Source organism: Phocoena phocoena, chromosome 14 (assembly GCF_963924675.1).
Source record: "Phocoena phocoena chromosome 14, mPhoPho1.1, whole genome shotgun sequence".
Lineage (NCBI taxonomy): Eukaryota > Metazoa > Chordata > Mammalia > Artiodactyla > Phocoenidae > Phocoena > Phocoena phocoena.
In genome coordinates, this window is record NC_089232.1 from 54,956,802 (window position 1) to 54,973,894 (window position 17,093).

The following is a 17,093-nucleotide window of genomic DNA, read 5'->3' on the forward strand; positions in this document are numbered from 1 at the left end:
GCTGACTTTCCTAGGTCTGAAATACAAAGTGAAGCTCTGAGACTCGCCTCCAAGGTGATTGCCCACCACATGCAGACGTGTGAGGAGGTGAGGCTAATTTCCCCTGTTTTGGGGTCTGGATTTCTGTCCTCTGATTTCCCTGGAAGGTGTCAGTAAAAGTGAACTGTCCCACAGGCAGAATCTCTGTGGCATATGTGTGTAGCTTCTACAAAAATATCATTCATGTTGGTTTTTCACTTTAGGTATAACTTGGGGAGAATTTTCTGAGCACCATGTTTGGCATTTCTTTTCTCTTGTTCTGGGCACATTTGATTTGAGTCCATGAGGGTAACACAACCTTCTTCCTCCAGGACATACGTACATTTATGCCCAAACTCCTTGTCACAAGGATTGCATCCTAGTCAACTATGTATGAAAATGTATCGCTAAGGCTTAAATATCCCCCCCAAACGTGGTCCAGCTGGCTTTGTGTGGAGGCCCAGATGTGTCCCACCTGTCTTAGAACATGTCTTTGGGGGTGGGGTGGACCTAAAGTAATCAAAACAGCTTCCTGGGGGAGAAAAGGGAACCCTTCTACGCTGTTGGTGAGAATGTAAATTAGTGTAGCCACTGTGGAAAACAGTATGGAGGTTCCTTAAAAAACTGAAAATAGAGCTGCCATATGATCCAGAAATCCCACTCCTGGGCATATATCCAGAAAAGATGAAAACTCTGATTTGAAAAGATACATGCACCCCAGTGTTCATAGCAACACTATTTACAATAGCCAAGACATGAAAACAACCCAAGTGCCTATCAACAGACAGTTGGCTTAAGGAGATGGGATATACACATACAATGGAATATTACTCAGCCATAAAAAAGAATGAAATAATGCCATTTGCAGCAACATGGATGAACCTAGAGAATATCATGCTAAGTGAAGTTAAGTCAGACAGAGAAAGACAAATATCATATGATATCCCTTATATGTAGAATCTAAAAAATAATACAAATGAATCTATATACAAAACAGAAACAGACTCACAGACATAGAAAACAAACTTATGGCTACCAAAGGGGAAAAGGAGGGTGGGAAAGGGATAAATTAGGAGTATGGGATTAACAGATACAAGCTACTACATATAAAATAGATAAGCAACAAGGATTTACTATATAGCACAAGGAACTATATTCAGTATCTTGTAATAACCTATAATGGAAAATAATCTGAAAAAATATATATATAACTGAATCACTTTGCTGTACACCTGAAACCACTGTAAGTATAGTTGAAGTAAATCAGCCATACTTCAATTTAAAAAAAAAAAAAACAGCTTCCTGGAACGATGCCTTAGGACAAATACTTGCATACTTAGGGGCATATGAGAAAGATGCCACCATCAGAGAATTATTATAAACAGAAGGCAGTCAATACCACAGTAAAATTACCTGAAGATCTTGGTTTCATATCACCACACTGTGATCGTGGCACCATAACATTGTGGATTCCTATTCCTATGCTCCAGCAGCCCTGAGAGAGGTACTGGGGGTACAAGGATGAAGACTGGAGAGCAGTCTAACGAGAGAAAAGGAGCATTAGATCATGATATTAAATGATACTCTAGTAGGAAGGAGGCTGAGGGAAAGCAGAGGCCGGAGGGAGTGTTTGCAGAGCTGAGGAAGACTTCACATAGGAGATTGTTAAATTCAGAGAGCCTGGGGCTGGACAGAGAGAAGACCAGAGGGTGAGTACTAAGCAGATACACAGTTTCTCTGGGTCTGTCATTCGGAGGCAGGCCGAGGGGCCAGAGCCAGGTGGTCACTAGGAGATGCAAAAAGCTAAAAAAAAGGTTATGTGTGTGTCTTGGGGAGGATAGGAGGAGAGTTTGTAGGAAGGGAGAGGATTTGCTTAAAAAAACTACAGCCTGGGGCCGGGAGGGGGGGGCGGTTGGGGAACAAGTTCTGAGAAAGTAGTCACAGGGCAGCCTAACAAGTCTGTCAAAAGACAGCGTTCTCATCTAAAGCCGTTTTTAACCAGTTGTCATGTGCATCTCCGAGGCACTGCTTGGTACTTGAATGAAGTGATATTTGAAGAATATTGGAAATTTTTCAGGGAGAGAAAAGTTAACAAGTCAGCAGCTTCCTCATGATCTAAGACACTGATCAGTTCAGTTCCGTAGATGCTCATAGATGATCAGAGGAGCCAGTAATCTCATTTTGAACATTTAAAGAGGCTTAGCTGATAGGGGAAGTAAAATTTATTTGGAACAATAATCCCCTTTCTAGAAAAAGTAAAGAACCAGAGTTTAAAAGATGGAAACAACCCAAATGTCCATCAACTGATTGATGAATGGGTAAATAAAATATGGTATATCTATATAATGGAATATTTTTCAGCCATAAAAAGTAATGAAGTACTGATACATACATCCTACAGCATGGATGAGCCCTGAAAACATGCTGAGTGAAAGAAGCCAGTGACAAAAGACCACATATTGTATGATTCAATTTTTTAACCATTTTTTATTAAAGTATAGTTAATTTTGATTCAGTTTTATATACTTATATATATATATACTTTTTCAGATTCTTTTCCATTATAGGTTACTATAAGATACTGAATATAGTTCCCTGTGCCATACAGTAAGTCCTTGTTGTTTACCTATTTTATATACAGTAGTGTGTATATGTTAATCCCAGACTCCTAATTTATCTCTCCCCTTGCCCATCCACCATCCCCTTTGGTTACTGTAAGTTTGTTTTCTATGTCTGTGAGTCTATTTCTACTTTGTAGATAAGTTCATTTATATTATTTTTTTAGATTCCACATATAAGAGATATCATATGATATTTGTCTTTGTCTGACTTACTTCACTTAGTATGATAATCTCTAGGTCCATCCATGTTGCTGCAAATGGCATTATTTCATTCTTTTTTATGGCTGAGTAATAGTCCATTGTGTATATATGTCACGTCTTCTTTATCCATGGATAAAGTTGATGGATACTTAGGTTGCTTCCATGTCTTGGCTATTGTAAATAGTGCCACCGTGCACATTGGTGTAGCATGTGTCTTTTCCAATTAGAGTTTTCTCCGGATATATGCCCAGGAGTGGGATTGCAGGATCATATGGTAGTTCTAGTTTTAGTTTTTTAAGGAACCTCCAAAGTGTTCTCCATAGTGGCTGCACTAATTTAAATTCCCACCAACAGTGTAGGGGAGGGTTCCCTTTTCTCCACACCAGCTCCAGCATTTATTATTTGTAGACTTTTTAATGATGGCCATTCTTACTGGTATGAAATGATACCTCATTGTAGTTTTGATTTGCATTTCTCTAATAATTAGTAGTTTTGAGCATCTTTTCATGTGTCTATTGGCCATCTGTATGATTCAGTTTATATGAAATGTGCAGAACGGACAAATCCATAAAGACAGAAAGTAGATTAATGGTTTAGGGCTGGGCGAGGGGGAGCTGACAGGATGGGGATGATAGCTAAAGTATACAGGGCTGGGGCTTCCCTGGTGGTGCAGTGGTTGAGAGTCCGCCTCCTGATGCAGGGGACACGGGTTCGTGCCCCAGTCCGGGAAAATCCCACATGCCGCGGAGTGGCTGGGCCCATAAGCCATGGCCGCTGAGCCTGCGTGTCCGGAGCCTGTGCGCCTGTGCTCTGCAAGGGGAGAGGCCACAACAGTGAGAGGCCCGCGTACCGCCAAAAAAATAAAATAAAATAAAAAAGTATACAGGGCTTCTCTTTTTGGTGATGAAAATGTTCTAAAATTGACTGTGGTGATGGTTGTACACACATATCTGTGAATATACTAAAAATCATGGAATTATGTATTTAAATGGGTAAATTATATGGTATGTGAATTGTATCTCAATAAAGCTATTACTATAAAGAAACAACAATAGGGCTTTGTTTAAACAGTAATGTTAGTTAGGATGCTGCTTTAAATGTAACAGAAACTCAAAAATACAGTGGCTTAAACCGGAGAGAAGCTGTCCAAAGCAGATAGTGACATGACATTATTGGGCTCCCCAGCCCTTCTACCTTGTTGTTCCGCTGTCCTTAATAAGTGGCTTCCATCTTCTGGTCCCAGATAGTTGCTCCAGCTCCCATCATCTTGTCCTTGTTCAACTAGCAGGACAGAGAAACCCAAGAAGTGAAGGTCATGCATATTTCCTTACATATTACCTGAAATTGCACAGATACCACTTTTAATGGCATCCCATTAGTCAGAACTTAATCACGTTACTCCCCGATGCAAGGGAGCCTTGCTCATCCCTAATTCCATGTCTGCCCATGTCGCATCTTCTGAACTGCTGTATGTATACTTTGTACTTTTAGACCAGGGACTTGGTGGCCCCCAACCTGAAGCAGTGGGTTCAGTTGGTCCTCTCTTCTTGTGGAGATCATCTTCCCACCGAGTCCAGGCTGGCCGCTGCTGAAGTTCTCACCAGCACTGCACCATTTTTCCTCACCAACCCCCATCCCATTCTTGGTAAGTGCGCTGAGCCGCTGTTGGGGGCGGGGGGCGGTGTCCATCGTACCAAATGCATTAAAAGCGTGAATAGATGCTCTAGGTTAAAAAAAGAAGGGAGGATGAAAGATGACAGCGTATACCATACCTTTACATCTTTCAAAGATCTTCCCACCCTCTCACTCTCTTACTCTAATCACTTTTCACCAACAGCCTCTTTTTTTTTTAATATAAATTTATTTATTTATTTTTATTTTTGGCTGCCTTGGGTCTTTGTTGCTGCACGCGGGCTTTTCTCTAGTTGCGGTGCGCGGGCTTCTCATTGGGTGGCTTCTCTTGTTGCAGAGCAGGGGCTCTAGGCGCGCGGGGTTCAGTAGTTGTGGCACGTGGGCTCAGTAGTTGTGGCTTTCGGGCTGTAGAGCACAGGCTCAGTAGTTGTGGCACACGGGCTTAGTTGCTCTGCGGCATGTGAGATCTCCCCTGACCAGGGCTCGAACCCATGTCCCTTGCATTGGCAGGCAGATTCTTAACCACTGCGCCAACCAGGGAAGCCCCACCAACAGCCTCTTAATTGGCCTCTTTTCTTTCTGTCTTGTCCCCCAAGCCATTCTCCTTATGCTTCCAAAAGCCTCTGTGGTCTTTCTGAAATACAGATCTGAGCATTTTCCTCCACTGCTTAAAGCCTTTGAGTGGGTGCCCATTGCCTTCAGGATAAAACCTAAATGCTCTTTAGCCTGGCTCAGAAGGCCCTTCCTCTTCTGTGCCCTGCCTGCTTCTCCCTTCTCACTGGCCACCACTCCCCATGCATCATCAGCGGAGAACAGTTCTCTAAACAAACTGCTGCTCGACTGACTCCTGTTGGTCTTTCAAGACTCAGCCTAACCATCACCTCTTCCAGGAAGCCTATTGCAGTGACCTTGGTGAGAAATAAATGGGACAGAGTGAAGTGTGGCCTTGAGGAAGAAGAAAGGCCAGGCTCTAAGGCATTTAGGAAGTGGAATCAACAGGACTTGGTGTTGAGGTTAATATAAAGGGAGCATTCAAGGATGACTTCCAGGCTTCTGGCTTAAGTGACTAGGAACACTGCTGGTTCCTTTCACTGAAAGTAGTTTTAAGTTTAAGGCATCTTTGGACTTCCCTGGTGGTCCAGTGGTTAAGACTCTGAGCTTGCACTGCAGGGGGCACAGGTTCAATCCCTGGTTGGGGAAGATCCTGCATGCCGCGCAGCGTGGCCAAAAAATAAAATAAAAAAAGTTTAAGGCATCTTTGGGAAGTAAAGGTAGAGATATTTGGAAATCAAATAGATGTACAGCTCCAACCATATTCTCTACCTTCATGTCTCTTTCCTCACTGCCACCCCCTGTCCTTCAAGAGTAATAATTAGGAAAGAGCATCATATCAATGGTGGTTGAAAAAACCGAGCTTTAGGAAACCCAAAGGAATTGAAAAACCATAGGGGTTTTTGTTTTAACTTAAAAAAAATTTTTTTAATTGTAGTGTTTTGTTTTAAGCATAGGGTTTACTGAAAGGAAAACTCAGGACCCAAAGCCATGTCTGAGTCCTGGCCCTGCCCTCTCCTGCCGTCTTACCCCCATATTAACCATGCTGAGATTCTCTTCCATCCATTATGGGAATTCTGGTTTTGTTCTCCTCTTCCATGCCCAGCCCTGGAGAATAAATCATGGTCCCTGCATCCGGGGAGCTTTCAGTGTAGTTGTGGAGAAAAGATTTACAGAATAAAGAAAAGAACTGCTTTTTCAGATGGTGGGATTCAAATTCTAAGTGTTGTCGGAGTTCAGACCAATCAAGTGTCTCACGTCTCTGGATCTCTCAGAGAAAAAGTTGTCTTTGGTATCTTCATACATCTTTCTTCTAAGTCAGCGGTCCCCAGCCTTTTTGGCACCAGGGACTGGTTCCGTGGAAGACAGTTTTTCCACGGACGGGGACGGGGTGGGGAGAGGGTTCAGGCGGTCATGCGAGCGGTGAGGCGGGGATGGGGAGCGGCTGATGCAGCTTCACTTGCTCCCTTCCTGCTGTGCAGCCCGACTCCTAACAGGCCCCAGACCCGGGGGTGGGGACCCCTGTTCTAAGTGACTTTTAGGCATCTTTTCTATACCCAAAGGGAGACTGAAAGGGGACCTGCTACAATTTTGCTTTAATCATTGGACCCAGAGGAATAAGAGCAAAGGTTTATAAACTTTGGTGACGCTTCTCAGGGAAGGCAGTGTCATTTTACAGCACATTTTCTGGGTGGCTTTGGCCGCCCTGACCCCGGTTCATAGCAGGAAAATGTGTGTGGAATAATGTAGAATTTCTGAGTGAAACTGAGTCCTGGGCAAAAGCCATTGGTTCATCATGAATTGCTAGAGCTGCTTAGGGCATCACAGGAAATGAGGAAGGAGGTCGGCAGTGGCTGGCGGCCTGCAAGAACATGAAAAACAGGCACAGAACTGAGAGGCAAAGGACATAAAGTGCATGGGGACAAGTCAAGGGCAGACCGAAGTCATTTAAGGAGAAAGAAAAATTGAAATGGACTAAAGAGGGAAGATTGATGAGGACCTTAGCGGTATACGAAAATGTTAAGAAAGGGAAATTTGAAACCCTAGAGAACAATTAGAATGGATAGATTCTGAAAGACTGAGTAAAATTTAAAGCCAGATTTATAACAGACAGGAGAGCACAAACCCCAGAGGGAGCCATTGCTGCTCTCAGTATGACTAGAGCATTGGTGGCTCTGATATTGGGCTCTCTGTGGACAGATGAGGGAGAGGGTGAGCTAAGGAGAGCTCTCAGGGCAGGGTTGGTTCCCCACTGAACATCAAGGGATGATGAGTGGTGGTCTTCCGTGGCAACCCACCCCACCTGGACAGTATGTGTCCCTCCTTTGAGGCCCTGCCCCCTCTCCCCTCACACAGTCCACCTCCCATTACACCAGTCTCCTGGGACCTTTCCCTGTGGTGAGTCACAGCCACGTGTTTCCAGCCCTGCCTTCTCCTTACCTTGTGTTCTCCACTTGATGTCCCTTTCGGTTGCTCAGGGGCAGACACTGTCTGTTCCTGGTCTCTGGTCCCCAGCAGCACAATGCACAGGGACTTGATAGGGTCCCTGCCCAGGGGCAATGGCAGTCAGGTCGTGGGCCCTGCGTAGACGTGGCACAGGCTGGTGCCTTTATCACGGTTCTTTGCTTTTTTCAATTCTTGCCCCCCAAAGCATAATCTTGATTGAAACTTTGCTTTCAGAATTTATAAGCTGAAACAGTCACTCAAATTAACACTGGGCTAGTTTCCCCAAAGCACTCTTGATGCATAAAGTTTCATTCTGAGAAGCATGAGTCATTGACTAAGGCCCGTTGACAGCTGGGCCTTAGTCAGCCAAGGCCGTACCTTCTAGGGGCCCTTGCCTGGGGCTGGTTGCCTCCAGAAGTGTTTCCTATTCCAAAGGACATTTTCAGACCTGTCCCCTTAGGGTCCTCTCTCTTCTGGCATTTATCTGACTCTCAAGTCTCCCTTCCTTGCAGTACCCACAAAAAAAGAAGTAACTGTTGCTCATTCAATACTGGATTTGAAGCAGTATTTGTACCTGCTTGTAAGTTGCATCCTAGGTAATTTGATTTCTTTTGGGCCTTCTTAGGACTGCAAGATACGCTTGCTCTCTGGAAACGTGTCCTCACCCTCCTGCAGAGTGAGGAGCAAGTAATCCGAGATGCAGCCACAGAAACCGTGATGACTGCCATGTCACAGGAAAACACTTGCCAGTCAACAGGTACCTCATTCTTATCTTTCTTCGATGCCTGATTGCTCTTGGACAGGGGTTGGCACACTTTCTATAAAGGGCCAGAGAGTGAATACTTTAGGCTTTGTTGGCCATTCAGTCTCTGTCTCAACTCTGCCATTTTAGTGGGAAAGTAGCCATAAACAATAGGAAGACAAGTGTACGTGACTGTGTTCCAATAAAGCTTTATTTATAAAAACAGGTGGCTTCCCAGATTTGATTTGCTAACCACAGTTTGCTGACCCCTGCTCTAGGACATCATAGAGAAAAATTGCTTTCAGAGGTAGAAATGTAGTAAACAGTGCCTTTTGTTAGTTACATTGACATCCTTTTTAAATAAGGCCAAGTCTGGATTTTCTGTGTGGTTACATAATCCAGAGAGCTAGATCCATCATTTTGCTCCTCTGTGCATTTCTACACATAAAAGAAACAGATGAGTGTCAGTCAAGTTGCTCCTCTTTGTGCCTTGGCTCCTCATTGGGTGGTGACGTTAACCCAGGGGGCAGGAGGGGAGTGGAAAGAGGAGCAGCCTAGGTGGGTAGTTCTGAGCTCATAGCCACTCAGTTCATAATATGAGCTGTTAGGGCCCTGGGCCCTAGTTATCTGTATGCAATGGCAAATGCTGTGGAAGCAAAAGGGAACTCCAGGCTGCAGGTGGAAAACGGGCTGCTGGGTGAAAGGGATGGGGCTAAGTGGAGTAGAAGCAAGGTCACACCTCTGGGCAAATGGCCGTCTGGGAGGGTGACCACTCTGGTGGACTTGGATTCCATGCACTTGGGGCTAGGTGTCAGGAAAGATCTCTGGGTCAGCCATCCCAAAGAGAAGTAAGAACACCATTTTGAGACAGGTAGTCACAGGCTGAGCAAAGACGTTTACCTTAATGGACAGCAGAATGGGAGGGGAAATAGCCATACAGTGTTGGTAACTGATTCGGGCCCCTCATTCCCATGGGTAGCATTGTGGTCCCTGGAAGCTTCTCTTAGAATGTGCGAACATCCGCATACCTGAGTCCTCCGTTGTAATGGTCTGGGCACTTTTCTCTACATGTATGGAAGGAGCTGGTGTCTTAATAATCTCCCAGTGATACTACTCCAGGGCACATTTAGCCGGGATCAGCTTGGCCTCTCAGTGGGAAAACATTCAGATCGGTGCTGCGAGTGCTGTACGAGCAGCCTTCTCCCCATCCCTGTCCACGTACCTAAAATTCTGCCATTAATGATTCATTCCTTTTTGCAATTGTGCATTTTCCTTGGAAGGACACACGGAGCACCGAGCAAGTGCTCAGTAAGCATTTGGTGGAACGTAACACTCACTAGACTTCTATAGGACCCTCTCACCAAAGATGGGAAAGATCACTTCATGGTGGAATTCATAAGTGGACTTCTTCCCTCCTAGTCTTGAGGGCTTTTGCCCTGCTACTTTTATTTCTTTCAGAATTTTTCCCTGTTCATTTATAGTAAAACTATATTACCATGTTCTCCCTCCTTCTGGTTTGAATTTTTTTCTCAAGAAATAGAAATCAGTAATTATATTTGGAGTGCCCTTTGCATGTGAAATTCCATGTGTGAAAGCCTCTGAGGGAGTAAGTAATGTAAAAGCCTACTTGTCCATCTTTGTATTCCCTATCTTGGTCCATAAAAGAGAATCTGAGGTGTGAAAAGACAAGAATTCTGTAACAGCTATACATAGTATGTTACCCTGGACCAGATCCCGTACTGGAGGGGTGAAAAGCCATACAGGAAATTATTAGAATAGCTGACAATATTGAAATATTGTCTGTAGATTAAAATCAATATTAAATTTCATGAATTTGATAACCATACTATGGTTTTGTAAGAGAATATTTTTATTCTTAGGAAATACACAACTGAAATATTAAGGTGGAAAAGGGCACAACGCCTGCAACTTACTCTCAAGTGGTTCAGAAAAAAATAAAACTATGTGTGCGTATAAATAGTAAACACAGATAGGTAGTTGCTGTACTTGCATCTTTTCCATATGTTTAAAATTATTTCAAAATAAAATGTTTTTTTAAAAACCCAAGTCTACAACTAGAAAAGACTAACACAGTATATATTGGTAGACCATCTGGCTGGTTTATCAACTATTCCACCCCCCCAGTGTGACTCCTTTCTGCCTGTCCCCCACCTTTTTTTTTTTTTTAACTCATTTTGAGTGAATTTTTGCATCCGAAAAATCAAACCCAAGCCAGACACCGCCCATTCAGAGATCTCAGCAGCGTGACGTCGCTGTGTGGGGATACTCATTCAGCATGTCCCTGTGTGTTCTCTGTTCTGCCTGATAGCAGTGCTCAAACAGAATCTCTGTAATGCAGCGTGATTTTCTTAAGCAAAAAATGCACATCTTTCTGCTTTAGACTGAAAAGTAACTGACGATTGAGTATCACCACCTGATTTTTCACTTCAGTCAAAAGTTTGGCCAGCTGATTCATTAGAACAATATTGTCTTGTTTTGACATCTCTCAAGGATACCAAGCAGCTGATGGTAAGTTTTCACATTCCTTCAGCACACAGGGGTTTTGTAGCATACCCTGCTAATGGTTTGCTCTTTGGTGTTGCAAAGTCCATTATTACTACTGAGTCTTGAATACCTTGAAAATATGTGTCATTTCATTAATTTTGTCCTCAAATCAGTGGTTTAAAAGTGCCACAGGGGCTTCCCTGGTGGCGCAGTGGTTGAGAGTCTGCCTGCCGATGCCGGGGACGCGGGTTCGTGCCCCGGTCCGGGAGGATCCCACATGCTGCGGAGCGGCTGGGCCCGTGGGCCATGGCCGCTGAGCCTGCGCAGCCGGAGCCTGTGCTCCGCAATGGGAGAGGCCACAGCGGTGAGAGGCCTGCGTATCGCAAAAAAAAAAAAAAAAAGTGCCACAGTAAAATAATAATATTAAATTATGTTAATATTTAATGTCGTCTTTGAGAAGACTAAATATTGTTAAATTAATTCTTACTTCTCCTCCTAAGAAAGAAAGAAATCATGAGGACTCCTTGCCTCTGAGACCTCATCCTGTAAATGAGGGCTAGATGGGGAAGAAAGAGCTTTGTGCTCATACTGACAGCCTGCTGGGGACGTGGAGAAGATGGAGGTGCATTTTGATCGCGGGGTCTAGGGAGGTTCCTGAAAGTGGCGCTGGCCCAAAGGAAGGGATAAGTGGCACACAGATGAGAGCAGTTCAACACGGAAGGAAAAGCCGGAGCCAAACCTGGAGTTGGGGACAACTTGGGAGCTGACTGGGGAGCAGCAAGTGGACTTGTGTGGCCAGAGCATAGGCTGAGGCCAGGGGGGTGGAGCAGGAGGCAAAGCTAGAAAGGCGGGAGTGGCCACACTTGGGATGGCTTTGAATGCCAAGCCAAGGACCTCCTCTTATAGGTGAAGGGAAGCTGGAGAGGCTTTCAAACAGAGGAGTAGTGTTGCCAGGAACGTGGGTGTGAGGGGCTCTTTCTGGCAGCCGTGCATGAGATGGATCAGGGTTGGGGGTGAGTCAGTGGGGGTGAGTCAGGAGATCAACTGGGAGCTGGTAGCAAGAGTCCTCGTGAGCCACCATCAGTGGTGATGGGTGGAGAGAGCATGGGGTAGACTCAAGAGGATTTGGGGGCTGTGCTTGTGGGCGGTGGGAGAGAAGGGAAAGCAGAGATGACCTCAAGGTTTCAAACCTGTGAGGTATCTAGGGGAAACACCTCGACATGCCTCTGGCACTGACAAAGCAGTTGAGCTATCGCGTTCCAGGAAGTGAAACTTCCTGGAATTGGGAAAGGCACTTAGAGACCACAAGTCACTGTGATCTGGGACAGAGTATTCCTTAGGCCTTGGAGAGATCGGCATTGGAAACTGAGAGGGCAAAGGGGGACCTTTATCTGCTGGAGGAACAGAGTGCGCTGTCCGGCTCTGTCCTGCCCTCTCCAGCACACGGCGCAGTGCCCCTGGGAGCCCCCGGCAAGCCGTCACAGGGCAGCTGCTGGTGCTGGTAGCTCTGGCTAGAAACCATGGAAGAGGCAAGCATGAAACCAGTCGCTGTGCACACGGCTGGCTTTAGGTGGAGATTTGTGGTGTGAATTAGTTAATGATTCTGGAAGGTCCAGAGGAAATAACTCGGTGTTTAGATAGCCCTCGTGAGGATGGATTTGTTGTTCACCTTCTTGCCTGCCGTCCTCCTGCATGTGCGCCACCCAACATGGTCACCTGGAAGGTGGAACTCATAGGCTATTAACAGCTCTCTGAGCACCCCTGAGGCCCCTTCAGCTTTAGATGGGAGGAAGCCCCAGCAGCGGGACCCTCCCTGCCCCTCCCCTCCCCTCTATGCCAGTCACAGCATGCCAAGAGGGACAGAAGAAATGGCACATCTAGGGCTCAAGAGGAGGGGATTGAAGTTCACAGCCAGGAAGAGACAGTGTATGGGCAGGACTCCAGGTGGGGCTCCACCTCTCTCCTGCCCCTGCTCTGACTTGACTTCAAGCCTTGAAATGCTCTGGAAAGAGCTCTCATTTCAAGAGCAGGAGACACTCAAGGCCGTAGCTCGGCCGCTGCCACTTCTCTGGGCTCTCCCACTTCTGCCTGAGCAGCTCGCTCACATCTGTCTTATAGACTCATATATCAGGATTTCACATCAGAGCTCTTTTGAACAAGGGCTTCCGTGTGAGGGAAGAAACCAGCCTGGACACTATTTAAATTTAAATCACTAGCTTTGTGTGATTCTCAAGTGAGGCAGACAGAGTTCTGGGTGGAAGCAACAGGAGAGGCGCCTGTGAAGGTATGAATTTTAACAGCCTGTTTAGGAGGAGGAGAGGATGAAAAAGCACCTTTAAAAAAAGCAACCCACCCAAAGGTCTAGAAGATGGCCAGAATTCAGCAATTCGGGGTTATTCTGTAGCCTTTTTTTTTAATTGTAACTGAAGTATAGTTGATTTATAATGTTGCGTTAAGTACTGCTGCACAGCAAAGCGATTATCGAGTTAGACTTACATACATTCTTTTCCATCATGGTTTATCACAGGACACTGAATATCGTTCCCTGTGCTGTACAGTAGGACCTTGTTGTTTATCCATCCCATATGTAACAGTTGGCATCTGCATAGCCTCTCTTTTATGTAGAACCCTTTGTCTCTGTTACAGGGTCTCTGTTGGGTCTAACCCGATAGGCTAGTGTCAGACTTGAGGACTCCAGAGTAAGAGGATGGAAGGCTCTGACCTGAGGGGTCCCGCAGAGATGGCTCAATCTGGAGGCCCTTGGGCGGAACCCTGGTGCTCACCTTGCAGAGCTGGGGGCTCTCTGGGCAGGAGATGGGTGGGAGCTCTTAGCCTTCTGAAGCCCCTTCCTCCGGCACCGCACCCTCTCCAGCTCGGGATCTCCCTCCCTCCCTCCTCTTCCAGCTTCATCCAGCGTTTGCCGCCTGATTCAGGAGGCCTCCTCCCTTTCCCCGTTTCCGTTTCCCCCGATTCAAAGAAAGTTTCTGATACCCAACAGTCGCTTTAGTTGTTGCAGGATAAGAAAGAGAAGCCAGTTAACAAGGAATTTTAAGGGGGGCCCACACCTCAAATCACTGTCAGTGTTTAGGTTCAAGAAGGATGACTTCTTGGTAGAAACTTTTTTAGTTAGCTATAATTGACATAAAAGGTAGAAACTTTCTAATGAAGAGAATGTAAAAGACTTTTAAGAAAGAAAGAGAGACAGATACAGCAGGGGAGAGAGAAGCGAGCGCACATGTCCTCACATGTGTGAGCGATGGGTGGTTCTTTTCCTTGGAGTACTGGCTCCAGGGAGTTCCGATCCCTCCCTCCCACCACACCCACACACACAAAAAAATCATAAAACTTCTGCTCATTCTGCCAGATATAAATGTTTAGTGGTGACACATTAAATCCCACCTTCTCTACAATGGCCCTACCCGCCAGGATCTCTCGTTTTCCTGAACCCCTGCAGCATTTGGTTATAAATAGCCCTTGATTTTCTACTCTTTTATTATTTTCTCCTTCATATACTTTATTTAGTTTATCTTCCCAACTATCCTGTGAGCTTAGAGACTGTCTTCTATTAGGTACACAGTAGGTGCTCAATGGGCATTGATGGGCTGATCTTCCACCACAGTAGGCCACCTAACAGTCAGTAATAGTCTGTCAGTCCCGAGTTCCCCAAGGAGATTAGAGTGCCCCTTAAACAACAAAGCTCCATAACAGGCAGACTGACCCTCCCTGCTAGAACTGGCCCAAGGGGCCGTGGTGTTCATTGATTCGGACAAAGTGAGCGACTCACTGTATGGGGCTTGTGGGATAAGAGCTGGTAGCTCTACCTTACTATTTGGTCCTTCCTCACTCATACCACTTGGGTCTGAGTCTCAGACTGCAGGGCCAGAGAGCCAGTCTGCGGCTGTGGGCCGCAGCCCTGGGGTAACCGGGAGACACTACAGGAGCCTCCATGCTCTGCACCAGGACCCGCAGAGACTCTGGAATAGTGAAGGAGCTTAGCAGGAAGGCGGAAGAGGGGAAGCAGGAGCAAAACGTAGAAAAATTGAGACTAGAGGTTAGAGAACAGGGCAGGAGGCAGGTGGCATTGTGGGGCTAGGTGGAAACAGTCATATAGCGGGGCAAGATGAAGAAGAAGAGAGCAGACACCTGGTCAGTTTCCCCCCAGATGTATTCCTCCCTCTGCCACACACACCCCACCTCTCACACAGACACACACACCGTCATCACCACACAGAGCCCAAGGGACAGCATGAGAGTGTGAACACAGCTCCCACGCTCCAGCCCTTGACCAAGCAGGGAGGGAGGTCGGGTCACTGTGTCATCACACAGCGGCCCCGTCAGCAAAGCCCCAGGCCTGTGGGCTTCATGCTGAGTTGCAGATGGTTGCATCCCCGGAACCTCCAGAGCTGCCCACCGAGTCCTCCTGCCGCACCAGCCACGTGCCCAGCGGAAGACCCTGCGCTCTTCCCAGTTCCTGCAAGTTCGCAGGGTCAGGTCCTCCAGGTCTGGCCTCAGTCCTCCCTCTGCCTTCCGATACCTTCTTTCCTAATCTACTCAGATACACTGTCTCCAAGGTGTCTTTTCTGTTCAGAGGTACCAGAGCCTGGCCCCAGCCTCCATTTTAGACGGCCTTTAAGCTCCGTGAGTATGATCTCATGGGCATGTACCAAGTACCTTTTTCTGGAGAAGAGTGACCACCACACTAGAATTCCCCTCATAACTGCCTCCAAGCCTGACCTAAATGCCCCTGGGGACAAGCTAAACTTACTTGCCTCTCATGTCTTTGTGGCTATTTTTAAATTCTATATTGTTTTCTCACTCCTCTTACTCTTACCTAGATAAACCACAGGTTTTTCTTTTACTACTTAAGTATGAGGCAAAAAGTGGTGACATCACGCATATTCATTCATTCATTCATTCAACAAGTATTTACAAAGTGTCTGTCCACAAGGCTTGTTTAATGTGCTAGTTCAAGCCACCAGCATCTCTCACCTGGACTTCTGCGAAAACCTCCAGCCTGCTTTTCCTGCCTCTGCTCCAGTCTGCCTGCAGTCCAGTCCCTGTAGCTGTTGAAGGGCCTTTCTTAGGGAATGGATCCGACGATGTTGCTCTCCTCCTCAGACCTCTCCCTTGGTTTCCCTTCTTTCTCAGAGTAAAATTCAACTCCTGAAGTAACAGATAAAGCCCTCCCGACCTTACCCCGGCCTCTCTCTCCAGCCTCATCCCCTGCTACGCCCTCTCCCTCTCTCTCGGCTCCAGCACTCCAGCCTTTTTTGGGGTTCTGCAGCTCACCAAGCCTCAGGGGCTTTGCACTAGCTGGGCCTGCTGCTTGGAATGGTCTCCCCTGGTCCCACCCAGCTGCCTCCTTGTCATTTCAAATCTCAGCTTCAGTGTCATGTCCATAGAAACGACTTGACCACCCAGTTTACAGTAGCTGCTCATTTACTGTTACTTCACCCTGCTGGCTTCATTCTCTGCATAACCCTTTGACAACTTATTATTTTACTGTTTATTTCATTCGTTATTTGTCTCCCTCCACCAGAATAAAACTTCCGGGAATGTAGGGCTTTTGTCTGCTTTGCTTATTACTGTTTTCCCAGAACCTGGTACATAATGCTCAACAGAAATCACTATTGGATGATCAACAGAATGAAGGAATGGGGGAATGTATCAATCGCAGTAGTTAAACCCAATAGAGATTAGTGTTTTTAGAAATGACCGAAGGCAGAAGAGGTGGAGCTGTGTGGATTCTCTGCTGTGAAATTGCCCAGGGGTGGTGGATCCTTGTTAGGGCGGGTTAAATCAGCTCCCTTAGGCCCACCTCCTCCCAGAGACCCTAATTCAACCAGGAGCTGACTGAGCATCTACTCAGGCAAGGCCACAGTGGTGGGTCCTAGACTAACTCCCCCTCTCCCTTCCGTTCCTTCCTGTCCCTGCTGGATGGAATTTCTTGAGCAAGGGTTTCATCCACGGGGGCCCCTGGGAAGTGCCCAGCCGAGGAAAACCTTTCAGTTGTTCATCATGCCCTGGTCAGTGGGCTGGGACCAGTGCCGAATGAGTCCATCTGGAAGGCAAAGGTTGGTGGCTGCAACTCTGAGAATGGGGGCCCCTTCTTCCTGGGGCCCTTGCCTCGCTGTCTCTTCCCCACTCTGTGTAGGCCGGGGTGGGGTAGGGGGAAGGAGAACATTTCCCTCTGGAGGCTCCTGCTTCATTTTACCTCTTTTGATCCTCACAGCCACTCTATGAGATACGTTACTATCTTCTCCACTTTAAATCTGGATAACCCGGAATTCAGAGAATTGTCGTTGCTTTTGTTTGGTTTGGTTTGGTTTGGTTTTAGGCTGCACTGTGCCGTATGTGGGATCTTAGTTCCCCGACCA

General features: G+C 46.4%; 1 protein-coding gene across 1 annotated transcript in view; it reads left to right on the top strand.

Moving 5' to 3' along the window:
• THADA (THADA armadillo repeat containing) overlaps positions 1-17,093 on the top strand; it is a 311,584-nt gene that overhangs the window by 257,413 nt on the left and 37,078 nt on the right. The window contains 3 exon segments of the mRNA XM_065890727.1: positions 15-87; positions 4,332-4,485; positions 8,095-8,226. Coding sequence (XP_065746799.1) covers positions 15-87; positions 4,332-4,485; positions 8,095-8,226 — 359 coding nt within the window.